General features: G+C 43.7%; 2 protein-coding genes across 2 annotated transcripts in view; one reads left to right on the forward strand and one right to left on the reverse strand.

Moving 5' to 3' along the window:
* The first annotated feature begins 12,291 nt into the window (after nucleotides 1–12,291).
* LOC119007146 (T-cell leukemia homeobox protein 3-like) lies at nucleotides 12,292–16,318 on the forward strand. The gene is made up of 3 exons (XM_037076556.1): nucleotides 12,292–13,051; nucleotides 14,110–14,347; nucleotides 14,998–16,318. The coding sequence occupies exons 1-3, from the start codon at nucleotides 12,625–12,627 to the stop codon at nucleotides 15,179–15,181; spliced, it is 849 nt and encodes a 282-aa protein (XP_036932451.1). The 5' UTR covers nucleotides 12,292–12,624; the 3' UTR covers nucleotides 15,182–16,318.
* Nucleotides 16,319–18,064: 1,746 nt separating this feature from the next.
* The window catches only part of LOC119007145 (Kv channel-interacting protein 1-like), a 47,909-nt gene continuing 38,248 nt past the window's right edge, over nucleotides 18,065–27,725 (reverse strand). The window contains exons 3-9 of the mRNA XM_037076555.1: nucleotides 22,261–22,385; nucleotides 20,748–20,817; nucleotides 20,594–20,664; nucleotides 20,383–20,490; nucleotides 20,186–20,290; nucleotides 18,639–18,701; nucleotides 18,065–18,143 (exon numbers count right to left, since the gene is read on the reverse strand). Coding sequence (XP_036932450.1) covers nucleotides 18,096–18,143; nucleotides 18,639–18,701; nucleotides 20,186–20,290; nucleotides 20,383–20,490; nucleotides 20,594–20,664; nucleotides 20,748–20,817; nucleotides 22,261–22,385 — 590 coding nt within the window. The 3' untranslated portion in view covers nucleotides 18,065–18,095. The remainder of the gene's footprint in view (nucleotides 18,144–18,638; nucleotides 18,702–20,185; nucleotides 20,291–20,382; nucleotides 20,491–20,593; nucleotides 20,665–20,747; nucleotides 20,818–22,260; nucleotides 22,386–27,725) is intronic.

The following is a 27,725-nucleotide window of genomic DNA, read 5'->3' on the forward strand; positions in this document are numbered from 1 at the left end:
TATCCCAATTTCAGTGGACCAAATTGCTAAACTTACGATAGTAAAACTTGTCATTTCATAGGGGATGTGTTTTCTGTTAATCTACTTTCACCATGTAAGCAAGTCAATGTAAAAAAATGTTTTGGTCCCTGGTGCGTTCGCTGGCTTCAAAGCCTTGTGCTCTTCTTGGGGGCTCGCCACCTTCTCTGTAGCTACTAGTGCACACAGCCGGACTGGAACAGAGCAACACTCAGAGAAGAAGGAGTCGAGTTTGACTACAGTGAATATTGAACTGAGATGGTTTTCTTGCTGGGTTTGGCTCCTGTCACCCCAGGACTGTTTTTAAGGTAAGTTTGAAATCTGACGTCTGATACACTGTGCTGCTGCCACTGTACAGTACAGTGTCAGACACTTTTGCTAGCAAGAGGCTAAATGTAACTACAGAAGTTGACAGGGAAATCGAAGATCATCATGCCAAACTCAAAAACTCTTCTACTCACTAGTCAGTCTTTACAGGCAGACTGTAGAGGCAACATATTCAAGTTTTAACTTAACCCCTATAGTGTAGCAGCCCAAGACACTCTGTGGTGGTGACGTTGAAGTCACGCATTAAGCTTTAGATTTTTACTTCTGGTGACTGCATTTGTGTTTCAAAAATCCTCTAATTGGCGTTGATTCATGAAAAAAGGTGAGTTTAACACAAACTTGTGTTTGTCACAGAGCTCATTTTCTGCCATAATTAAAGGTCCAATTGAGGAATTAATATGCATTTTGTGAAGGGAACCAGGGCGATGCTAACTTCTTTTTGGACCTACAAAAGTACCTCACCCCTTCAGCGCTCTATTCTATTGCGTTTTATCGCCGTATACAGTATATTTATATGATACATACTTTACATTGTCATAGTGCACGATGACATATTGCAGCTTTTCTCTCAACTGCTGTTACAGGTGAGGATTGCTCTGAGTTATATTTATTCATTGCCTCCATTGGTAATGTGACATCACGTCTTTTTTTTTTTGGACTGCCCTGTAATTGAACCATTGGAGAAGGTTCTAGTGTCTTACAGACATCATCACCTAATCCTAACCGAATAGTTCTGGTTCCTAAACCTGACCGTTTCAAGGATGTATCATATATTGGGCATGCCCTGTAGCTATGAGTCCAGAAGGGACACTGCTTCTCATTTGATTAATTACCACTGTAAACCATTTCCTAATGACTGTCTGGCCTCAATCGCTAGCTTATATTCTTATACAGCATGACGTTCATTTTGTAAATAAGGGTCCCATTTAGACTAAAATAGATTAAGCAGGGTTCGCTTTAGGGCGTGGTTAGTCACAACATTCTCCCCAGCTCCATCCTCTGGTCCAAGTGTGGTCACTTCTGGCTCCAAAAAATTAAAAATTAAAATAAGATTGCAATTGCCATAATGTCGTGTTGTGTTGCATTGGAGATTAACATGGAGGGTCCTTGTCCATGTCCTCATTCCCCGGGAAAAATAGAAAGTTGTCCCCTATATCACTGTAAACATATCATTTTAAAATATATACATACATACATATTATTTGAAAACACGTTTACAGTTATAACCAGACCACAATTTTTTTTGTTCAGTACTTCTTGGTTGAATCTTGTGCATCATTGTGACTACACTACTATATTAGTAAGCTACTTGGAAGTTGTGTCTTTCAACATACAACCCTGAAGTTATTTACTTTTTTATCATCCAATTTAGTTAGATAGTAGTCATCAGAGTATACTTTTAATACAGTTCTTAAGGCATCACCTTTGCTTCTCTTTGGGGAATGCTCTTGAGAAATGTTTCTGTTTATAGTTATAAATGATGTCCACCCTTTGTTTGGAGCTTTATTGCCACTGTTGTGAAAATGCAGATGTGCAACTACAAAGACAGTTTCATCCAGCGTGGCTCAGCAAGGAATCTAAAAGAAAAATAACCTCTTAACAGAGCGACTGTAACTATGAAGATACCCACTTCAATTCTGCGCAGAATCACATGCCATATATGTATGTGGCAAGACAGTATTATTATAACCAAACAGTAATAAATACAAATGTAAAAACTTCTTTAAAAGCATGAAGAAAAACTGCGTTCAGATGCATCAAATATCTCATTTAGGGTTTTCGCAGCTGAAAAACCCGAGTGGTTAATAACTCGGTCGTGTCTGTACTCTGTCCTCTCTAACTGAAAGACATTTATTAGGCTTTCATCTCACTGAGTCCCACAGTTCCTACATAAACATCATGTGTCCCTTGGCAATTCTGGTCACTTGCTACGTTGCTACGTCTCCGTCTTTCTCTCGTCGTCTCTCTTTTTTCAGAGTGACCACTGACAGCTCAGACTACATGAAAACCATTCATCATTGCTTCTTTAACATCATATTAATGTGGGGAAAAACAGAACATATAGACTCTCTTTCTCTCTTTCTGTCACTCTAATGCACACACACACAAATACAGTACACACACACCACCAGCTCTGTATAAGCTATCAATCATAGATATTGTCATTATTCAACTGTGTCATCGACAAGCCCCTCTCCTCCTCCTCTCTCTCTGCAGTCTCTGTCTTTGTCTCTTTCTCCCTTTTTTCCTTCCCTCTGTTCTCCCTCTCCGTCACACACACACACACACACACAAGCACACACACACACATAGACACACACAGAACAGAGAATCATGAATCATAAATCTTATGAATGCCATCTAAAGACTGCTCAGCGCTATGAGAAAAGAGAGATGATTGATAGATGTGAGTGACTGTGGCGAAAGCAAAGAAGATGGACAGAAGGTTGTAACCACTAATACCGAGGTCAGAAACTGCAGTTCAGGGGTCAAATGTATCGGAGGAGGCACAATATGGCCAAGAAGGAAGGAGAAAACGGGGGAGGAAGAGGAGGAGGAGGAGGAGGAGGGGGGGAGGAGGAGGGAGGGGAAGGAGTAAATGGTTGAAGGGGTAGGGAGAGAGGAGGGAGGGTGGGGGAGGGTTTGGGGGGGAGGCGCTGCCACAGTGAGGCTAAAGCCATAACTCATCTTTTATTAAAAATAATGAAAAAAACTTAATGAGTTAATAATATCACGGAGAAAGAGATAGGGAGTGAGACGGAGATGGAGGAAGGGACAGGAGGACGGAGGAAAGGAAGGAGGAGGAAGGAGACGAGGGTGAACGCGGCGGCGATAGGAAACAGAACAGGGTCAACGTGTGTCTCCCCTCACCCTTCGGTCATTTATTCCAGTTTTCAAAGTTCACACAAGATCCATTACAGCGGCAGGGACAATCAGAGCGATCCCCCCTTCTTTCTGCCGACCTAAATCCCAAAGCCTGCCTGGTAATTAAAGGCACTTAACAACCAATTAACAGTGATGAGCTAAATTAGCAGGATATTGTCTCCTTTGACTAGGCTACTGCATTATCAGTGTATTGAAACGGCGATGAACAAACCTCAGTGGCCCGTGTTTGCATGTAGGCAAATGACGGATTAATTACTATTAAAACATCAGCATCTTAATGAGCTTGGAAACAATTAGAGAGGTCGTTAGCTTGTGGAAAACGGCTGAGAACAGAGGAAGGGGGGGAGCGAGCGCAAAACAAGAGAGAAATCTTCATTGGGAAGCAATACTGATTAAATGGACGTTCGGTCGCACTCATCGCCCAATATCCACGGACCTATTAAATACATGACATCACCATTTGTCTTTTCCACCATCAAGTTTCTCCTGCCATTATCTTTCCCCCCTTCTTCCCCGGCTTCCCCAACTCTCTGCCTCTCGTTTTTCGCCCCGCTCATAAAAAGCCTTTTTCTTGCTCTTCCATTCCTTTCTCCACTTTCTGCTTTTTCACTCCCATTTCTTCCTTCCCTCCTTCATGCTTGGGGGGCACAGTCCTGTGAAGGAATTTAATATGCAACTTTTATATGAGAAACCAATCGCATACGTCTGGGTCTATTGGGCTCGCAATCTATCGGCCCGGACGGCTAATGCAATAGAGAGAGCCGGGGCTATTTATCACACAGGGAGCTATCTTTTCCCCTCTCTCTCTCTCTCCCACTCTGCCCTCGCTCTCTCTGTCTTTATTCAAGCCCAGATTCCTGGCTGCCACTAAATCAGGCCAACTATGAGCTATGGCTGCCCAGAGGGCATCTCCTCTTTTATAGGGGGATTTGGATTTTGTATCTACTGGTTCCTCAGTGGTCGTTGAAGCTGTGCTAACGGAAGCTATAAACATTCAACAAACAAAGGCAACAACTTAAACGTCCCTCCGTCCCCACTGTAATGATCATGAACGTGTAGAGATATATGGGAGTAGGAGGATGCATAAACCTGATGAATAAGATATATCACGGCGTTCACAGTGATGCTGCAAAGATTTTGTTTGCGTGCATGTCTTCAGACAGAGAGGCACAGACGCAACCCATTCCACAGACGTGCGTACACGTACTCTACAGTTATAGTAATATGCTACAGTATAATTCACTCCGTAGTCACACACAGCGGCAGCACAACTTCAAAAGTTTCCTGCTGAAAAACAAAAGCGACAGCGAACAGGAGGACGCTGCCCACCTGCAGCAATTAAAATGCCTCCGAAAACCAAATTCATTTCAACAAATTAGCCACATTACTGGCCACTGTGTAATCGCTGATGGCAATTAATAAGAAATTAGTCACAATCAGCCCTATATTAACATCTCACCCAGGGGCCGCGGCTGGAAATTAATAACCGGAGATTCATCTCTCTTACTGTCTTTCTGGCGCTCTCCCCCTCTCACACACACACACTCAGTCACACTCACACACACACCTATGCCCACCTACAGTATATTGTTCATGAATCTCCTCTAAGACACTCGTTTTTTCTGTGTGGATCGTCTCATATGATCCGCAATCTGCTCATGTCAGCTAGCCAGCTTCCTCTTTACCGGGGTGTGAAAACCCCCTGAAAGACATCAGTGTGTGTGTGTGTGTGTGTGTATGTGTGTGTATATCAGTGCGTGGGCCTGTGTGTGTGTGTGTGTTTTCTCACCAGCGCACGCACAGTCAACACATGTGTTTTGAACAGTTTGTAGACATGTGGACATGTACAGTATATAGAGATATACAATCCACTGTATATCCGTGTGTGTTATATGTGTGTGTGCGTGTGTGAGAGAGGTGCTACACAAATGGGGAGGGGGCATCGGTGGGGACTGGGCCCGCCTCTAGGGGTCCTCACACCAATCAGCAACGCGCACCAAGAATCAATTAACACCAGTGGGAGGGGGCAGAGGGTAAGGCACCACACACACTTAGACACACACACTGTCCGCACGCACACTGCCCACACACATGGTACTGTCTGAGGAGATATCCATCACATCACACATTGTGCAATATGCCAATGTGTGTGTGTGTGAAGCGCGTATGTGTGTGTGTGTGTGTCTCTAAGCGTGTGTGTCACCGTCCCGGTGTGCCCCGGTCTCTCATGGTGTGAGGTTGGGGAACAGATTGGGGGTCAGCAGGGGGGTCAGGCCAGGGTCACCCCCATCTGAGCCATGTGTGTGTGTGTGTGTGTGTTTCAGTCCCTACACGTGTGTGTGTGTGTGTGTGTGTGTGTGTGTGTGTGTGTGTGTGTGTGTGTGTAGTAAAGCCTGACCACTTCCAGGGCTCACTGGCAGGCAGAAGTAAATAAGATGGATGGTGTTGATTCATACTACGAATTCATTGCTCCCCCTGAATCCATGGAGAATAAATACATCCACAGAAATTATGAAGCAAGGGACCAAAATGAGCATCTCACATTTTATATTCCTCTTTCACTTGTTTCTCTCGCTCCCTCTCTTCTTTGTCTCTCTCAGGTGTGGGGGCCAGCTGCTGGCTACATGAAAACCATTCATCATTGCATCTTTACCATAAAATTATTGACAGCAGGGAGGGCGAGGAGCTTTATTGGCTACATTTTACAAGGTTGGACAAAAGAGAAAAAGTCACGCGTCAGTGGAAAAACTTGAATTGAGAAATAACCAAAAACAAGGCGGCCATGTTTTTCGGCGCTTAGCTGAGGAAGGGGAGTGAGTGAGCGAGACGAGACGTTTCCGCCGCAACAGACGAAACACAAAGGCCCGATAAAGTGATCAAAAGAGCGTCTGCCATTTGCCCGTGAACGTTCCACTGCGAAAACCCCACCTCTTCCCTCTTCCCCTCTCTCTACACATTGCCGTCTCCATCTGTTAACCCCGTTGCACTCGTCCGTCCACTATCCCCCCCCCTTTCCTCCTCCGCCTCCTCCTCCTCCTCCCTCGTTTCCTCTCCTCCTCTGCTCCTCTCTGGCCTTCCTACCCTCGGGGAGGTAAGGTGATCTCCCTGTGCTGGTGTAAGTGACTGGTATTAGTCTCCTTCTCTGTCTGTCTGTTTGATCCCGGCACTAATGACTCCACAGGGACTCGGGTCTGATAATGGGAAATCAATATAGAGGATAGCAGTGTGGAGTGGCCTCACTTAGCTCTCGCTCTTTCACGCCTCAAAGCAAAGTGCCTCTGTGTATTTCTGTGTGTGTGTGAGGAGGGGCCGAGTGTAGTGTGTGTGTGTGTGTGTGTGTGTGTGTGTGTGTGTGTGTGTGTGTGTGTGTGTGTGCGCGCGCGAGCATGTGCATCGAGGAAATCTGGAAGTGTGTGTGGAGCCGGATTTGAATATTTCTAAGCAGTTTCGACTTGGTTGTTTCTGAATCCAAATGAGGGTTTTCTTGCACTTCTGTGAGCACGTATAGGCCAAAATCAAAGTTAGAAGAAGAGTTTTGGGGGTCGTCCGGTGGTAATGTGCATGTGTGGCTGTGGATATCCGAGTGTGTCTAATCGGTCACACTCCTTGCGCCTGGGGCCAGACAGGTGGGGCTGGTGGCATGAGACTGGTGGCCCCCCCTCCACCCTGAGGGGCCAGAAGGCCCAGCGAAGCAGGGGGCTGGAGTAGCTCCCTCTGCCAGCCACCAGAGCACTATGGCTGGTGGCAGCTGGTCCTCTGTCCCTCCCTCCCCTCCTCCCCTGCATGAGCGCCCCGCGGGCAGGCAACAGGAGGGGTGAGGAGGTCAAGAGGCAGGAGAGAATGAGTGGAACGGCAGCGACACGCAGGATAATCGGCTTTTATGAAGCGGAGAGGACACAGACAGAGAGGGGAGACGGGAAACACAGCTCTGACACAATGCAACCGACTACAAGCAGTAATGAATTAACACATTAGCGCCGACGGCCAGGGGCGTTCAGGAGTGCTCAGCTGCTCTTAAGCACAAACCGGCGGTGGAAAAAGGCTATCCAAACATGCACATAAATCAGTCATAAGTCATGAAGAGCAACAGCAAACGCACGCACTTATTAATTGCATCAGTCATTTTGTCGATGGCGGCTCCCCCCTGGAAGCCGCCGAGCGTGATCAGAGGTTAAAAAACGTCTCCACCGAAAAAGCAGCAGAGAAAGTTTAGCACTCAGAAGAGATAAGACAGAGACGGACGAGACAACGCTGTGGGAATCCTCCCGTCCAAACTCAAGCCATGTGTTCAATTATCATCAGCCCCAAACGACCCCCCCATTAATGCTTTAACTCTTTCTCCCACATCTCCATCTCATCCATCCATCCATCCTGGGCTTTTCCTTTTCCTTTTTTTTTTTTTTTTCTTTCTTTTGCTCTCTGCTCTCCGTCCATCCCTGTAATTCTCCGTCTGTGCGGTTTACTTACTTCCATCTCTCTACCCTCATTCTCCCTCTCTTCCTCTCCATCCTCCACTCCTCTCCTCTCCCTCCCTCCATGACTTTTAACCAGCGTGAAGAGGCAGCCATGCATTCAACCATCAGACTTACAGGCTTACATGGTCGACCCCTCACGCACGCACACACAGAGTCGAGAGCATTACTGGTTCCTCCTGTGTATACCAAAAAATGTGATGTTCACTGAGACAAATATCCACCATGTCAGGAGGAGGATGGGGGGGGGGCATCTTTATGTGGTTAAATGTGCATCCTGATGCTTGCAGAAGAAAAGCTCACATGGCTGATTTGTGGACAGGAAAATCACACTGGAAGAACATAATCCACCACAACATTTATCTATTCTTTTGAAATCAGTTGACGATCAACATTTTGACTCCGATAAGGAGACTCTCTCAAGGATGACAGCCGTCATATCTGCTAATTAAAATCCTTTACCATCTACCAAGCAACACATCTGACACTTTACAGTGACTCTCATCTGCCTTTTTTTTTTTTTTTTTTTTTTTTTTAAGTGTCTGGCAGATGAATTGGGGTCCACACGCTGAACAGAGCGGTGGTCCAGTGACAGCCCAGGGATGATGAGGATGATGGCCCTGACCGGGTCCCTGATGGGGGATCCCATTCCTCTCTTCTCATCCAACAATCCCACTGAGCATGTCAATATGAAACACTATCACCCACCCTCCCTCTCCTTTTTCTCCCCCCCCCCTCCTCTCCTCGCTGGGGCCACACTAGGCTATCCGTCCCATTATAGACAAGACAGGCTCAATATTGATAGGACGCGCCCTGTAGTAAGCTGCGTGAAAAGATGCATGGAGCAAAGAGCACTAAATTAGACCAAATCAAGTCTCCCAACAGTGTAACACGGTTTTTTTTCTTCTTTTTTCTTTTTTTCAAGCCTTGTGTTGCGCCGCTCAATGTCGGGAGCGTGATTTACTGCGCGGCTCCGGTTGTATGTGGGCTGAGGGGGGAGCGGGCCGTAAAGCTTTGTTTACCCTAACTTTAAAAAATCCACAGCCTTGTAAATGTTGTCAGATGGCCCATGCCAGTGTCTTTCAGCTTAATACTACCTATATTAAATAGTTTAAATATTTCATAAGGGCGGTTTTTTTAGAGCGAGGGAGGGGAAATCGTTAGCTGCGGTAAAGTTTCATTAACTGGTCCCCATTTCGCTGCGAGGCAAACTCATCTCCTCTTATTGTAATAAAACAATCTCTCTCTCTCTCTCTCTCTCTCTCTCTCTCTCTCTCTCTCTCTCTCTCTCCCTCCCTCCATCTCTCTGGGTGCCGCTCTCCACTCGTCTCCCTCTCTCCACCGCCTCTCTCCTTTCTCTTTTACATCATAATAATACACTACATCCCCTTTAAATGCACTATTACTTACCGCTGCCTTTTCATATTGTAACATCACGGGCACTTTAGCGACAATATAAAAGCGTGTCATTCATTATTCAGAAGCAGCCGGCCTCGTCCCCCTTTTAAAAAGTCAGGCGCGCTGCTGAAATTGATAACGGCGAGGAGACGCGCAATAAAAACGCAGCCCCCGGGTACCCGAGCTGCAGCCCAGACCCCCGATTATGCAGATCAAGTGGTAATTTCTCAAACAAATCGCACTCTTTCACTCTTTTGTTGTCGTTTCTTTTTGGACTTTTGGAATCGGGGTGTCAGCATTTATATTGCCTGTGGAAGAGAGAGAAAAAAAACGAGGATTGATGCGCGTCTTAATTGTTGGCGCGGGGCTGCGGGCTTCCACAGAAAAAGCACCATTATCTATATAATTTGGCCTTAAACGAGATCACCTCAAGGCTCTCCTTTTTTAAAGGAGATGGTGTGTGTGTGTGTGTGTGTGTGTGTGTGTGTGTGTGTGTGTGTGTGTGTGTGTGTGTGTGTGTGTGTGTGTTTCTAAGTGGACTCTTGGTGTCAATTATTTCATTATTATTATTTTTGGGGGGAATCACGCAGCAATGAAACGATCCGACACCGTCTCCAACATCCAGGGCCTTCGATAAATAGAGTGCGGCTGGCAGGAGGCGGGCTCGGGGTTTTCTTCCTGGCGCGTTTTGGATAACCGGTGTCACGGTGCTATCCCGGTAGGTCAGAGCTAATGTGTCATAATCACTCATAATCATTGGATTACACCGGATTACTAACACCCAACATCTGCAACCAGTGGGGCCCCGTCTGCACCGGACAGGCTCGGAGAGACTGTCGGGATAAACAATAATTATTAACTTTGGTATTTTTCTTTTTTTTTTTTTTTTATAAAAGACGACGCGTCATTCTAGGCCATGCGTCATCCTCAATGTGCAGATGCCTTACAGGTACTTAGATATGCACATTCGATTCCAACATTCTTCCTGTTGGCGATTTTTTTTTTAAATGTATTATTATTTACTTTGTTGCAAAATGTCACCAAGAGAAACATGAAAATGTCCACAAAGATGACAGCTATAACAGCCCAATTCTCCCCCATCAAAAGCCACCGGTGAGCTCACATATGGCGGGGTGGACCAGCCAACACCCAGAGTCTGTCCATATTGCCAAACAAACACCTCGGGCCTTGTCCAACCTCATATTGCTTCATAAGACTTTATTGTGAAGGGCGAGAAGCGGATGCTTTTTTTTTTTTTTTTTTTTTTAAATATTTATATATTTATTTATATATATCAGACTTCACACTACAGTATCTTTGCATTTGTGCTTGATTCTGTCGCGTTTAATCTCCCAAATTTAACCAAATCCAAATTCACATTTCATTTTATTGTACTTTTTTTTTTTCAATATTATTATTCAATGCAGTCAATATAATTTCTGCATTTTCTTTAAATAATGGATCGTGATCGCAGAAACACTTGAGCCTGATAATAACCTGCATAAAAATTCAGCCATGAAAGCTGCGGCCCAAAATACTAAAATTTAATTATTCACATACTTCAGACCTTCAGACAAAAACGATGATTAATGAACAGGACGGGCGGATTCTTTTTTCTTTCTTTCTTTCTTTTTTTTTTTTTTTTTTTTTTTTTGAAAGCCTTACAAATATAACCCCCATCGTCGCTGAATGAATATGCTCGTCATTAGTCGGTTTAACTGTAACGTGATCGCCTAAAAAGCCACCTGCCGCATCCGAACCCGATGCGCATTTGTCTGTCCCTGAGACAAGTTAGTGGAAATGTGATTATCCGGTCACTTTGGGCGCCTGTTACATTGAATCTGAGCGGTTAGCAGCTTCCAGAGCCCGGACACTTTATCTGAGGTAGCCCATGGCCTTGCCTTGTCAGGCCATTTAATGTGGCACTGCCTACCAGGAACAAACAAGGGCCACTGTAAAGCTGTGCCATGCTCAGCGGGTGCTGCGGAGTCCGTGCCAGTGTTCAGGGAGGGCTGCTGTCCTTTTATTTTAATAGAGAGACGTGAGGTTTCATTTTGCGTAATTACGCACCGGTGAAATGATTTTCATTCTCTTTGAAAAGACACATTTAACCAAAGCTTTAGGTGCTTTTTGTTTTATATTCAGTGGTTTTTACATTATTTCTTCTCTGTGGCTGTGAACATTTAAGGCGTCAGATTTAACATCTGACGCATTATAAATACTGGGGAGAGGGAGAGAAAAAAAAACATCTCCTCAGTTTTGGTTTCTAACATTTTTAAACAGTTGGATATTAAACGCCACAGTGCAGCCGGATGTCAAAAGAAATACATAAGAATAACTCCCCAGCATTGGATTACAAGGCGTGGACGACGAGGAAGATGTAAATTAAAAGGAATATAAATTGAGGGAGACGTTTCGTCCTTTTGTTCTCTGCTTTATAATACATCCGTGATAAATAGTCCCCGGGTCATGACGCGCTGCCTAATAGCTTTCAACCCGTTTTCATGTGAACTTATTATTCCCGCACATTCCACATGTGTCAAATGATCCTGGCTTGGAGAGCGAGGGGACAAATGATGCGCACTTTGTGTCTCCAGCCTGAAAGAAAAGAACATGTGGAAGTGGGCAGAAGCATCAATTCATCAGAGCCTAAGGTGTGCGAAAAGTTTTTTTTCTTTTTTTTTCTTTCTTTCTTTTTTTTTTTTTGTCCTCGCATCTGATGTCATTTGTCTGGAAAACTTATGAAGCCAGTCAGAGGGAACACAGTCACGGGGGCGAGCGGAACACTGACGGATCACTGACGGAACACCGTTTGGTTGAGACGATAAAATATCAGATGCTCGTCACCAAAGAAGCTCAGAGGAACATTGATGTTCTGCGATCCCCGCTGCGATCCTTTTACACGTGCCACATAAATTTCCATGAAGTTGTCTCTCTCTCTCTCTCTCTCTCTCTCTCTCACTCCCTCTCTCACTCTCTCTCTCTTCACTTCTCCTCCATTACCGTGATAAAGGCACGACAACATCACGCGCCGACTGACGCGCGACGCATTAAAAACACCACATCTTACCATACGCATATATAACAATCTGACGCCCGCGGTGGTTATGGGAAATCTTGGTTATTGTGCCAAACCGTGGGCCTACCCCCATTAACATTCAATCAGTCATTCTGATGCCAGCCAATGAAAGGTGGAGAGGGATGGAGGAGGACGGAGCTGCTAGACGGAGCGTTTTGACGCGCTGAGAGGAGGACAGAGCGTCACATCTCTCCAAACGCCCATCAAACTTTGAGCCCAGCCTGCAGAGAGGACCCAGTCCTCTGACAGAGGCCTGACAGAGACACCGAGGACACGCTGGATTCTGGACAAGCGATGGAGACACTACCGGCGGTGACTTTTGGTTCAGTTTGACCCTGCCGTGAATTTTCCCTGAAAGAGAAAAAAAAAAAAACAACAGAAAAACAAACAAACATCTCGTTCAGTTCATTTCGCCCCTGTTATTTTTGCGACACAGCGACGGGGATGGAGCAAGCACCCAGCGCGCCGAGCCCTCCTCCCAAACCGGCCCATCACGAGCCCATCAGCTTCGGCATCGACCAGATTCTGGGAGGCGGTACGGAGCCGGAGAGCGGGCGCACGGCTGGAAGACAAAGTGGATCCGATTTAAGCAGCGGGGACGGTTATTACAGTTTAGGAAGCCCGACCGGAGCCAGCGCGCCCTCGTACACCGCGCTGTCTATCTCCCTCTCCGGGATAATGCCTCCGGTGGAGGCTTCAGGTTCATACGGGGAGAGCAGGAGTCTGGGCAGCCGGGGAGTGATCCGAGTCCCGGCTCACAGACCCATGACAGCACCGGGACCACCGGCCCCCGTGCAGGGCGCTGTCCCCGGGTTTGGAGGGCTGTGCTTCCCCTGGATAGGAAACAGGTTCGCCAAGGACAGAATATCAGGTAGGCCAGCTGTGAGACCTAACGGCTTCCCCTCATTAATATTGTATAATGTTTAAAACGTTTGTAACTGCTGCTGAGCACTTAAAACACACAAACACCTGAGCCAAATATTGTGCCAAGGGCTCACGGATCAGCGGAAGTGGCTCACTCTAATTATTCAAACGGCTTAAAACAGAAGAAGCAAGTTGGAATGTTTTTCTTTCAAATAACAGAGAAAACTACATTTATAGATCATTATTAAAGGACTTGTGTCACTGATCTGGGAATAGAGTTCATGCAGACATCATGACGATGAGCAAAACAAATGAAGTAATGCACAATAACACAGCTGCTGTTGTCCAGCTTTGCTTTTATAAAAGCCAAACAGCATCAACACGGTCTGTCATAATTTATCATGCAGTGAAAAAGTACTTAAATGTTACTGTTACTATACATAATGTTATCAAAAAGCTAAATTCGAGATAAATAAGAATAAAACTAGGCTGTCACACGATTCAATCCTAAAATTATAAAGAAAAGTGAGAGAAAATACTTTTCAGAATGACAAAACGTGGAGTATTTTATCTGCATTTAACCACAAATGTAAAGAGCGTCAGATTGTGGATGAGGCAGATTAAAGCTGTTTTAAATCAGGAGATTAACAGGAGCCTTTATTAGCAGAGGCCTGTAACACAGTCAAGTGCAGGAGAGATGGATGGGCCCTGCTGCCCTCTCTGTAATTAACCAACACACGCACGATCCGTAAAAACATCCCGAAGACGAGCCTTTTATTTATTTTTTTCAATAATTGCGCTGATCCCGATACCTCGTCCACACTCATCTTTCATTATGAATTCCAGCCCACATTCCTCACACCAGGCTTACACAGTCTAAATAGGGAATTGTTGTCAAACAGGGCAGATATCTGTGATGTATGGCCTCGAATTTCCATACAGAGTGGGGAGTGAATTAGTCTGTTTGGTGCTGTGGCTATAAAATCTCATCTTCTTTCCTCTCACCGGTGCGTCTCTCTCCATCTCCCTGCCTCCCTCTCTCTCTCTCTCTCCTTGCTTCCGCAGCGGCTCTGGTGCCGTTCGCCGTCACCCGGCGGATAGGACACCCGTACCAGAACCGGACGCCTCCCAAGCGGAAAAAGCCCCGCACGTCCTTCTCCAGAGTTCAGATCTGCGAGCTGGAGAAGCGCTTCCACCGGCAGAAGTACCTGGCGAGCGCCGAGCGGGCCGCCCTGGCCAAGAGCCTGAAGATGACGGACGCGCAGGTCAAAACCTGGTTCCAGAACCGCAGGACCAAGTGGAGGTCGGTATGACAATTCACGTTCAAGTCCAAACTTCTCTTCAAAATTCAGTCTCATCACTCTGCACACGTAGTAATAACGACACTTGCGTCTTCATCCACGGAGACGTCCAGTTAGAAAAATCCAAAGTTTCCTCCTCTGGATGACCTCACACGCAATTTCCTGTGAACTGACCTCTTCAACACGGAAGAATTAAATTAAACTATGTGTGGAGCATAAACAGCAAAAGACTAACAACATCACCTGTAATATTTTAATTTTAATGCCATTGTTTTTTTTTATTATTATTATTTTCTTGTTATTAATTTTCCTCTGCAATTTAAACAATACCAAGAAGCCTAAAATAACTGTAAGGAAAAAAATCTCCAAATGTAGAATAATTTCACATTACAACAGGACGACAAACACATATTTTTTATTTCTTATTTCTCACGCATTTCTGGACATCATTTTAATTTGTATTCTCAGCACTCACCACTTCCGTTTTATGCAGCTTTTATTATTTTTCTCACCTCTGATCTGAACTCTCTAGATTCTCTCAGAACTCTCATTAAATCATACACAACCCCACTTTTTCATTTATCTCTTTATTCATTCATCAAATGTTTTTTTTTTTAAATGTTTTTGTTTGTTTGTTTTTTTTTCCCACCAGGAGACAGACAGCCGAGGAGAGGGAGGCGGAGCGTCAGCAGGCCAATCGCCTCATCCTGCAGCTGCAGCAGTCCGCCCTCCAGAAGTCCCTCAGCGAATCAGCGGTGTCGGATCCACTGTGCGCCCATAACTCCTCCCTGTACGCCCTGCAGAACCTCCAACCCTGGGCCGAGGAGAGGGAATAGAGACCAGGCACCCTGCTCCAATCACTGGGCATCATCTATGACCCCCTGGGAGGATATAGGTGAAATCAATTAGACCTACATGAGGACAGTGGGATGCACCTTTGATCCATGAAATGGAAGAAAAAAAAAAAAAAAGAAAAAAAAATTTTGGACCAGAAAAAACTGGAGAGCTGAGCACAGCAGGCGGTTGAGTGGATGGTTGTGAACATGGACCTGAACTTGATGGTGAGTGAAAGCAGAAACTTTCTTTGGAATAAATCTTAGGACTCTGTGCTCGGAGGAACAGAGAGACTTTGTTTTTTTTTTCCAAATCCAAAAAGGAGACAGAACTTTCTCATTTAAAACAAACAAAAAAAATCTTGTCACAATGTGATTGTGCTGTTATACTTGTACTTATTCTTTTTTTTAGAATAAGACACAGAAAGACATTTTTTAGCCCTGTAGACCTGAAAGAGGCGACAGAGAAAAACACAACATGAGTGGTCGTTCTGTTGAAGACTTTTTCCCCCTGAGGCAAAACCTTCATCTAATCTGAAACAAACTTTGCTCCACCTTTAAAAAAAAAAGGGGCCAAATAAAGGTCTTTACTGGGAGTATTTGCATAAAATCATGTCTCTGAGTTTTAAATAAATCTCTCGTTCCATTAAAAATACTGAAAACAAAAATGTCTTCACAAAAATGCAAAAAATAATCTCCCCCCCTCTTTCCATAAATCTCAATTAGAGATGCCAACTGCAGTCACCTGTACACACACACAGGGTGGTGCAGGAAAATGATTCCCCAAAAAGTTTAAATTACGGAGAAAAATGCCTTTTTTTTTTTTTTTGCGAGTGGTAATAAAAGGGGGAAAACAGATGTCAGGATTAGAGGGGAGAGAAGTGAGGAAAATATGAAAGAGGCTGTAAGTTGGGTAATAAAGGGAGTGATGCATGTTCAGTGACGGTGGTGACTTTTTTTTTTTTTTCATATGCACATTATCTTTTGCTTTATTTGTGGGCCGTGTCCTCCGGAGCGGAGGCACGAATGTACAACTCCTTTTTTTTTTGTACTTTTCATTGTATATGTGTAAATAACAGTATAAACCGTTCTTGTGAACCCCTTTTTTCTTTTTTCCATTCGTGCTCTTTATGTAGAAAAGATATAATTCTGAGGTCTGAATACACTTAATATACTTACAAGCTCATGGGAGCGGCAATGGTGCAAGAAGAAAGACGGCAGACAGTGGCAACATTCATTTTGTTTCTTGAAAAGTTTATTGATAAATATTATGATTTTATACAATTTTTCAATACACACATGATTTCCTTTTTTTCTGACAGTTTCAGGCTGTCTATCTGTTTGTCTTTCTGTCTGTCTGTTTGTCTTCCTGTCTGTCTGTCTGTCTCTTCAGTCTGAGAGTACATCTGAGATGAGTCGCAGCACATCTCAGTGAGGGATTTTTTAAAAAAAATTATTACACTACTGGTTGCACAGTGAGTGGGCATGACAGTAAATCATTTACAAATCTGTATTTTTATTTTATTTCTTTTTTGTCCTGCTCGATCTTCAAAGCGATGGCTCTTGTTCGAAAACATGGCTTCCGTTCCGTCAGAGTCAGTGAAAAGGTCTCTCTCTCTCTCTCTCTCTCTCTCGTCACCCTTCCGTCCCTCCCTCACAGTGAAAGGTTTGGTCGACACTTTTTATTTTGTATTTTTTGTAACGGATGGAACTGACGACAAAACTCTCCTCCCTGGCAGAATCATTTTTGAGCGGGACCGGGTCGTCCCGCGAGATTGAAGCTACTTACATGCTTTTGAAAGATGATGCTAAATTTGAATCAGGCAAACGGGAAAAATTTACATCGGGACACCACACACACACACACACACACACACAAACACATACATGCCCCTGTGTCACTCTGCATCTCTGTGCCGGTAAAACCTCTTAACGGAGTCTTTGTTTTTTATTCAATGTAGAATCATTACAGTTATATCTAAGTTTGACAGAAAGACAGACAGACAGTCAGAATCGGAAACACGCAGACGAGACAGGACAGCGAGAAGAAGAAGAAGAAGAAGAAAAGCCACAGATACGACGGTTAGATATCTACAGTTGAGTCGGCACGACAATCGACAACACTGGCTGACACCACTGGAACACACACAGTAGGAGTACAGAGGGGCTCTCGAAGAAAGCCTTTCACGAGACGTTACGACTGCTGCAAGCTCAGATTCAGCTCCGCAAAACCCTCGCAGGCCTGCGTCTGAATTCTGGTGGTCGCCCGTAAACAGATGATGTGACTCTGTGACTCAGCGAAAAGAGAACAATGCCGGCGAGTTTCTCATGGCACATATACGTTAAGATATGCCGTAGGGGCCCTCTCGTCTTGCATGCTTCACAAATATTGCTCACATTTGTTGTATTGGACACAGAGATTCATGATGGGAAGCAGCCACTTTTTTTTTGTTTTTAAAGCCTCTAATGCACAAAGTTTGCATCTGTTTGATCGCATTGCTAAGCTGCTTTTATAGCGATTCCAGTCCTGCGTGACGATGCGGTTCAGTTTTACACAGGAAAAGTACCGGGCCAAATGTGAGAGAGTCGGTATGTACACAATGTCCATAGACGACAGCAAGAATCGAGGGAGATGGAGACGAGGTGAATGGTCACAGAAAGGGGAAATGAAGGGGCTGAAGTTCTTACAGACATTTACCAAAAAACAGTGAAGGTCTCAGTGCCTTCTGATTTTGTTACAGCGAGACGCCTTCCATGAAGTCCTGTGGCAGCCGTCCCACACAGAGAGACAAGGTCCTTCATTCAACCGCAACCCGGGCCGCTCCTCTCTCCTTCTTTCGTGTGCATCTCCTCCTCCCTCCTCCTCTTTGTCACCTTTCTCTCATTCTGTGCTTTCATCTCCCCTCTTCTCCGTTGTCTAGATGACATTTTCAAAGAGCTGTAGAGACCTCATGATGTTCTCATCCTGCGCAGAGAAGACGGAAAAAAAATGTAAGAAACTGAGGAGTGAGGAGGACGGGTCAACCAACAACCACCTTTTAATTCAGTTTACTGGCCACTAGGGGGCAGTGAACGCCTGTAAAATGAGATCTCTGCAGATAAACACGCTGATATAAAAAGGTAGCAAAGACCATAATTAATTAGCCGGTAATAAGAAATAAGGGATCTGTAAAACGTAAGCAAAACCGAGTGTGATTTTGTGCCAACAGATCTTTTCCACAGCAGACATTTTGTCACACTCAGCAGGGAAAGCACAGGTGTTATTAATAACAATAATTGTGCCTCTGTTCTATAAATGGAAGTCAGTTCAGCCATTTAATTTGTCATTTACACCTGTGCTTTTCCCACTGTGACATGTCCAGTTGTCCTTGGTGAAAAAAAAAAGGCCTATTGTGATATAAAGGGGTCGTCAGGATTACGTAAGAGAGACGAGAGCTTTGAGTGGAAAGAAGTAAAGTACCTCTTGACAAGAAAGGATGAATTCATCGAGAGTGACCACGCCGTCTCTGTTCTTGTCCATTTTCTGCGGAGAGCAAAACACTGGTCAGCTTTTTTGTCCAAGGTAAGATGTCAAGAAGTGTAACCAAAGATACCCAGGCAGCTTAGAAACAAATATGACAATTTTATTATGGACAGTTTTTTTTTTATACCCTTGCAGTCCGTGCATCTCCACACTGGGGATTTAGATTTTGATCAGTTCCTCTCTGGGTTGGGAAAATCTTCCTAATTATTTTAAACATCTATTTTAAAACCTTTTTTGGATCAGCTTCTGTCAAAAAGCTGGACTGTTTTTTTCTGAGCTCATGAGAAGTTGGCTTTAGAGAGATGTGATTTTTTTAAAACACGATCCATCGCTGTCGATAAACCTGCCCAGCAGCATTCAGTTAAAATAAGCGCAATGTTAAAAGTCCCATATCGTAGAAAAGGAAAATGTCCATGTTTTGATTAAAAAGCTATATAAATACTGTGAAATGATAAGACAGAAGATACACGCGGCCTGTATTCAGAAGCCGTGCATTTTTAAACAAGCTGTCAGGACGTCCGCGAGGTCGTAACGTTATATATGTGTTAATATGAGACCTTTTAAACACCAGGCTGCAGCGGTAATATTAATCCTAAAATGTCATTTATATCACAGTAAAACACTGACACGGACTATTTTTCTTCACAAGTATTTTTTTACTTAAGTATTCTGATAAGTAAGGAACTTTTTAGTTGCAGTATTTTATACTCTTCAATAAAGGATGTGAATACTTCTCCCATCGTTGCTTAAATCACAACTCCTGTGAGCTTTGTCACCTTCAGCCCTCTTTGCTTTGCTGTGGTGTTTCTGTCAGTGCGTCGGCCACAATCGTCATTTTCATGTTTTGCTTTAACTCTTTTATTTGCTCTTTAGTTGCAGTTTGTCTTCTCTACTGTTGGGAATATAACTCACATCAGAGCCGGCCCGAGCCTTTTGGGGGCCCTGAGCAGAATTTGATCTGAAAATTCTGAGTCTGGTAGATGTGATCTCCTGTATTCTGGTGCCTTTTTGGGACAGCAACCTGGAGAAGAGCAATACTTTAATTCGTTCAGATTCATAGCCTTTTGCTTTTTGACTTATTGAGGTAGTAACTTCAAACGACGACTTGGGCTTCAGGGCTTCTTGACCTCTTGAGTCATTCAGGCTCATTCAGTAATCCATCCTCGCATTGTCTGTGCACCCGAGGTGTCTAATTTATGCACATGACCCAAATGCTGGCAGACACAGCAGTTGTAGGCAGGTGTATTGGTCATGAAATCAAAATCGTCTTGTCTTGAATTATTCATTCAGTCATTCATTTATGTCACTTGTTTAATGTATTTAATATGTCAAAGAAAAATTTCTAAGCAGCCGCTTAGTTCGATTAGGCCTCGAGGCTGCTGTGACTCATGTGTTTGATCGATGCCTCCTTACTTGATCACCCAGCAACATTTCTTTTCTTAGATTGTTATAAGACTTGAATATAAGGACTCAGGTGTTGCTACCTGAAAGAAGGCATCCACATGCTGCTTGGGTGCGTCATTTTTCAAGACGGGGTAAGTGTACTTCCCCATCATGTCGTATATCGCTCTGACGATGTCGGTCATCTCCTGTGAAACAGAGGAACACGTTAAAACATAACAAAACAATGCACAGTGTACATAAAACCACAATATAATGAGGGTTGGGCACAAACACTCACCTCTTTGTTGATGTATCCGTCTCTGTTGATATCGTAAAGGTTGAAGGTCCACTGTAGCTTCTCAGTGACGGTGCCCCTCAGCAGGATGGACAGAGCTGTCACGAAGTCCTGACGGAGAGAAAAGGGACACAAAGAAAAGTAATTAAAGGGGTTTTTATTGACAAAGATTGTGTTTTTAAAACCCCAGTGAAATGAATCAAGTCAGTCAAACCTCAAACTTTATGGAGCCGGTATGCGCTGAGTCAAAGGCGTTGAACAGGAAGTGTGCGTAAGTGCTGGCATCTGCAGAAGAGAGGAGAAAACCTTTTCAATGCACTGGATAGAAACAACACAAAGAACAGCAAAACAAACACTCCATCTTTTACCTCCATGGGGGAAGAACTGGGAGTATATTTGCTTGAAAGTTTCCTCATTTACGACGCCACTTGGACACTCCTGGAGAGATGGAGAAAGAGGGTGAGGAGGAGGAGGAGGAGGAGGGGAGGATAGAAATTACAGATACTGACCCGAGGGACGCGTCAAATACAGAGTTTGATGGAGTGAGATGGAGTGAATTAAAGGATTGCAAGTTGATAAGACACTGGGTATCAGTCAAACCTCTTTGTGATACCCTTTTTATAGTAAAATATATATTTATCAGGTTGTATAAAGCTTTATTGTCTCTTATCACCAGGAGTACATCAGTCTGCAGTTGCACATTCTGCCTCCAAGTGTCACTGTTGAGTGTAGTTTTCACAAGGAGCCTTAATTGAGCTGTAAGCTGGAAAAACAAGCACCAAAATCACCCATCTTTCACTGGATGATACCTGATTGTATTCTAATACTTTTGCATTGATCACAACTACAAAGCACATTTTTATTGTTCTCTTACAGTTACAGTAATGAAAAATAACAAAATTAATTTAACTTACTGGTAAGCAAATAACCAAAGTGTCAACGAACATTATTCATCTCCCAGTGAAATCTTTTGGATACATTAGTCTATTCACAGAGTGTTTTAATAAATCTACTGTAGCTACAGTACATCAACATAAATATACATGAGGTCATTCTGCACCAGGCAGTTTTTACACTGTGAGAAGCTCCTGCTGGTGGAATAAAGTCTAATTGGCCCGCCAGGAGTAAAGTGGTGACCATTTAGTTACTATTCAATAAAATCAAATGTAATCATTTCTAACACAGAGTTGGATAAATCACCAATTAACTTGCTTGATTATGATTTTCTTTTTTGCAAGGTTATATATTTTCATAGAAGCATTAGTTTAACTGCACAGTTGAAGTCATTGTTTCTATGCACTAATCATTTGTTCAGTTAAGAGACTGAGATGACAGATTTGTCCTGGATGCAACGTGAATCAATCAAACTGATCATGTTGGATCCCTCCACGTCTCTGTGGACAGTAAAAAGGATGAGTTCAACCAAAAATGAAAATTCAGACTTCTACTTCAGTTGTTTGGGAGAGCGCCACAGCACAGTTTTGCAGTGAAGCTCCAGAAATGTTTAGTAGACTGTGAAACTTCACTCGGCTTTTCCATCTGCACGCGAGAGACTGAATTTAAAACACTTACAGTATCTCGGGGCTGCTGCAGATCTTTGCCTGGTTTACTGCGCAAGCCCGGATAAGGCCAGAGGATTCAAGTTCTTTTAGTAAGCCGTTTGATTCACAAATGCATTTTATAAATTCAAACATAATTCAGAATTATTTGCTGAAGTATTCTTCATGCCTTTTTAAGCTTTTATGTCTCGAATTGATAGTGCGCAAATCTCCTGAGCGCATATTAGGGGAAAAAAGGCGATGAATCTGCTGATGGAGACGTGGACATCGCTCTCTCTCTATCTCCTTTGTCTCTTCCCATGAAATGTGCATGATCGCTTACATTCTTAAAGCCCCTGTAGAGCACTTGAAGCTCCCTTTTGCTGAAGTTTGTCTGAGCTTCTAGCTGGTCGAGGCCCTCTGGCCGATGGCACACCATGGTCATCTCCAAGTCATCATCAGCTTTGTCTGGAAAAAAAAAAAAAAAAAAACACACAGAAACACAACATTACTCACACAACTCGTACTCAATATGCAACAAAAGAGTAAAAAAGTAGGGAAGAAGGGAAGGTTGGATAATAATGGATATATGACCAGGAAGGAGGACACAGATCCACAGTGAAATGATCTGCACATAAGATTTGAATTTTCTTAAATTTATTCTATCTGGCAGAAATTAAAAGGGGGAGAGGAGAGGAGAGGAGAGGAGAGGAGAGGATGAGAGGTGGAGGTCAGTCCAGCAGCTCCATGTTCCTCCTCTCACCGGCCCTTTGATTAACAACTCATTACTCTCCTCGCTGGAGGGGAGGGGAACGAGGACAAACCACTGCCTCTGAGACCGCGCGCACACACACACACACACACACACACACACACACACACACACACACACACACACACACACACACACACACAGTGCCTATAGGTGAACGTGACATCCCTCCCCTCCGTCTCAGACTCTCATCTACACGTTTGCACAAGTGCGCACAAAAAAACTCCCTGCGGCAATCTACAATCTAATAATTATGCACACTGTTATAAGTGTGCATAATTTAATAGAAATCGTAATAAAAATCCAGAATATGATAAAGTGGTCATAATGTGCAGTAGTAAAACACCGGACCAGGAGAAAGTACTGGTGGTTAAGTAATAAGACGGTGTGTTTTATGAAGACCATTCCGGGATAATGTCTGTCTGACTGACCAGTGTGTCCAGCTGGGTTTCTCTTACAGAGGACAGGTGCAATGTTCTAATACATCCTTATAATATGAATGCCTCCCATCCAGAGGACTGCATGGCGATTAAGTACAATTCCCTCTGTCTTCTCGGCATTTACATGTGAAGTATGCGGTCATCACACCAGTTCGCAGAACTGTCACTGTCTGATTTACGGATACGGCGGGTGAGCCGAAGTGTTTCTAAGGGCTCCTGCTCTGCTTTTAATGAAGTGTCACAGAGTGCAACGTTCACACCGTCCTTGGCGATCCAGATTCTGAAACATCAACAGTTTTGAAATGGAAACATTTTCATCTGCGAGGCGCGACCGTTAGTGCTTTGTGAAGCTTCATTACACCGACACCTCTTCAACTATCTCAGTGAATCATCGAAGCCAGGACGGCGTTTTTATTGTGCCAGGCAGAGACAACTTCATCTCACCGCTAAATTAAACCACAGTCAACAGCTCGGCCTTTTTTAGATTCTATATATCTAGCGTTCCCATTTGATACATCTGTGAGCCTTTTCATGCAAGTGACTGCACAGACTTGCTGTCATCATGGTTCAAGAGCTAAAGTGGGATGGAATTCAAATGTCAGCTGTGATTGTACATCCTTTTCAACAACTCCATTGAAATTTGTCCCTCAAATGCCTGTAGATGCCTCGTTGTCAGATTAAAATGTCACATACATCACATAAACACATTCAGACCTCTTCATGTCAAGCGTACCATCAAATCAGTTTTATTTATATGGCCCAAAATCACACTCACATTGCCCCCGGTGGACTTTACAATCTGTGCAGTGAGTGACATCCTCTGTCCTTAAACAGAGGAGGGATCTCTCTCCCAGGAAGGACAGACGTGCAGTAGACGTCACATGTACAGAACAGAACAAAATCACATTTTGCATTTTACATCAGTAGAATGTCACATACAAGTAAATTCTATAAAATTATGTAAAGAGTGTGGAGCCAGGAGGACATTTCCTTCCTTATCAACATTACTAGAATGTCTATATTATATTCAGATTCTATTGTGTGTATGTATACATGTGTATATATGTGTGTATATATATATATAGAAGTGGGAACATTTTCTGGATGTTATAAGACGTCGGAACAGTTTCCAGCCCTGTTTGTGATGATAGGAGAGACTTTCTAGCCCTAACCAAGTGTTTTGAAAACTGAACCAAGAGAAACGTAATGTTTCAACATATCTGCATGGTCTGCAGGAGGCTGCGATGCAAACGTTTATTCTGGTGCTTGGGTTGAACACAAAGCCACTAAATTGAAACAGTAATAGGCAACATAAAGTACAATAATGTTATCCAGCAGGAGCTCAATGCACTGTGGCCACCAATCTTCTATATTATGGGTTCATTATTGCGTTATGATTTTGTGTAACTTCTGGTGAGTTGTGAAATACACACACACACACACACACACACACACACACACACACACACACACACACACACACACACACGCTTACACCGTCCCTGAAGGCCATCCGTTTCATCACTCAGGCGGCTCAGTCTTTCACATCGGGGTGGAGGTTCACACTCATGCTCAAGGTGAGATGATTCGCACCTAATTCCCAGCAGGCTTCAGGTAAAGCACAGCATAAAGACACACACAAGCACACAAACACACAGATAACACATGTGAGGCACATATTCCTCATGAATGCATTCAAAGCACAAATCCAGTGCGAGTTCACTGTACACATGAGTAAACAGCAACAGCATCTTCTTTAGCTCAGCAGGTTTGGTCTTACTGTGGTGCTGTCACTCATGCACCAGTACAGATGAGAGTATATGGACTCATCTGAACAGCGTCACTGCGACTCTACTGTCCATGTTAAAACCTTGAACCTCAATATCGCCTGCTCAGTCACCGTCACACTCCGAGCTTAATCTATAAATGCACAGGACATCCTATCTCAAAGTACAGTACAGTGTGTAGTTATGCCTCTTAAAAAAGGAAAGAAAAAGACAAACTACTCATCAACTGGATGTTTTGTCAATCAGCATATATTAGCATAAAACAATGATATTATACCGTAGTTTTTCTTCATACTTAGGATCTACTAATGACCCACAATATATCGTCAGTATGTTGTTGGTCTGAGGAGAGAGCGGGTTGCATTTTAGTCCTTTTGAGGAAAACTTGTGATTTCTTGTGATCTAAACAAAACTGACTCGACTTAATTAACATGCAGGTGTCAAGAGTCAGTATCAGCATTCAGCGTGAAATGTGTTTTCTAAATCTTCTTTAACAGGAAACAGTGAACTCATGATCACAGGGAAAAGCGTCCACAGCTGTTTTTGTGGACAGGAAACAATTATCGTCCCATTTCCCTCTTTTATTCAAATTACTGTAAGACAAAAAACAAAGCGATGTCAACAGAGCAAAAACTAAACGCAAATCAGCATGTACAAAGATACGATATACTGCGTATTCATGCAGTTAAAAAGCCAAATATGTGGAATGATGCATTAGGAGCAACAGTATATGAAGAAAACAAAAAGGCTCAGGTATATAAAGATATAAACCAATAAGTAAAGTAGTTTGAAGAGTAACAGTTAATATGTTGAGGTTTTTCAAAAATCAATCTTGGCTCACAGTTGGTTGTAGCTGCTTTAGGATCATTTTTTTTCTGTACTGGATGTTTTGTGGATCAGATATTGTGGTCATAGCATTATTTAGTGAGCACTGCAGCAGAATCATCATCAACAATGATTTTAAAATATCAAAAGCAGCAGAGAAAAGAAATAAACAAGGCTTCTACTGAGAGTCCACAGTGTGAAGAGTTGTTACCGGCAGTAGTCTGCTATCTATTCCTACAGTACACGTGTTTGAGAGTCAACAACTCTACAGCCTTCGATTTTCTGACACGGCAGCAGCGTATCGAACACTCCTACACGAATGTTTCTTTTTCTAATAACTTGCTCGCAGACAGACAGAAGTGAAAACACCAACTCCAACTCTGCTGATTGGATAAACGCTGTGATCACACCGACAGTAGATGCAGCGGCGACTCACCCTCCACGGAGATGACTCCCAGCATGTGCAGCATTTTGACGGCCCCGCAGCACAGCAGGACGATGGCTATCGTCTGCAGGCTGTTGTCCTTCTGCTGCTCTCTTTCCATTTTTAATCACCTCTTTCTTTCTCTAGGAGCTAACTCCTCTCTTATTAATCCACTCAATCAAGTTTTTTTTTTTTTTTTTTTTAAAAAAGCTTGTATCTTTTAACTTTTAAACTTGTTTCTCTCTATTCTCTCTCCACCCAGATACTTCCCCCCATCCTGCTTCCTCCTACAGTGAGATCAGCACTCACCTGCCTCTCTCTGTCTCTGTCTTTTTATCCCCCTGTCTCTCCACTCCCCAGGGCATCTCTCTCTCTTTATCCTGACCTTCGCTCCATCCCACTAACTCTCACCGTTCCCCCCCCCGTGTTACAGTCACTGTGTCCTTCACTCTTTGGGAGCCGGGCTCCAACTGGAGGGTCTGACCTGTAACAATGATAAACTCACCTTCTACTGTACCGTCGTGTGGGGCTTGTTTTTGTGGTCTACACGTGTGTGTGTGTGTGTGTGAGAAGATCAGCTCTTGATTAATTGGACCCATTAAGACACACAGTCGTCCCCTGAACAACAGACGGCTTCATTTACTACAAAGTGACTCTTCTAACTAAACATGGCTGAGTCATGTCGTATGACTCACTCTGCAATGAAAACAAAACTTGATTTAATTCAGTAATTATATATCACCCAACATCCATTCTGTATAGACTCAATGGTAATGTACTGCATGTGTAATAATGTACGACTATAACCTGCTGTGACCTGAGTGGACCAGCAGGGGGCAGCAGAAACCAACACAGAGGACCCCAGAGTGTGTCGCCGGCTCCTAATGAAGATGTGCTGTGTGTTGTCATTACATGTGTTACTTCAGATTTAGCTGATGTGTTTACTCGGACGGTGACAGCGCTCAGCGAATCAGAACAAAAGCTCCATACTCTCAAAGTAGAAAGCGCGTCTGGGAAGGGCGAACAGGCTTTAAAAACAAATCACAATGAAATGAAGATGAAGACGCTCTCTTCAGCATCCCTGTTCTGCGACCAGCTGGCGCCCATTCATAGTCTTAACGTGAACGCTAACTGGGGCTGTGATTGCCCGACGAGCTGGAGTGTCGCTGCTGCCTGGCAGACTGCAGGGGGCTCTGCCGTATCAAGAGGCTTCCCGCAGAGATGTCAGCCGAAGGTTTGCTTTATTTACCGTTGTGTTTACTGTTCACCCAGCAGCGCCGGCTGAAATTAAATTTAGCGGCGAGAGTAGCGTTTAATTCAATTTGCCAGGCGTTTAAAAGATGCTCGGTAGTGTAAACATCACTGGGTAAGCATGATTGAGTGTATATTGTGTTCAGTGGCCTCTCGCTGTGACCAGTTGACAATATTCCTGTCATCAAAGCTTTCTCTTTTCCACAGATGTTATACACGTTCAGCAGGATACTAAAACAAACTGTTAAAGGGGCTCTATGCAACGATCTGTTGCAGTGTATATGTTTTAATCCCTTTATTACTGGCTGC

Source organism: Acanthopagrus latus, chromosome 18 (genome assembly GCF_904848185.1).
Source record: "Acanthopagrus latus isolate v.2019 chromosome 18, fAcaLat1.1, whole genome shotgun sequence".
In the NCBI taxonomy this organism is placed as follows: Eukaryota; Metazoa; Chordata; class Actinopteri; order Spariformes; family Sparidae; genus Acanthopagrus; species Acanthopagrus latus.

What these genes read in the sequence shown, in the direction of transcription:
- LOC119007146 (XM_037076556.1), top strand. Translation starts at nt 12,625, where the DNA reads ATGGAGCAAGCACCCAGCGCGCCGAGCCCTCCTCCCAAACCGGCCCAT. An exon ending in CGCCAAGGACAGAATATCAG is followed by an intron (nt 13,052 to 14,109) that starts GTAGGCCAGCTG and finishes TTGCTTCCGCAG; the next exon opens with CGGCTCTGGTGCCGTTCGCC. An exon ending in AACCGCAGGACCAAGTGGAG is followed by an intron (nt 14,348 to 14,997) that starts GTCGGTATGACA and finishes TTTTCCCACCAG; the next exon opens with GAGACAGACAGCCGAGGAGA.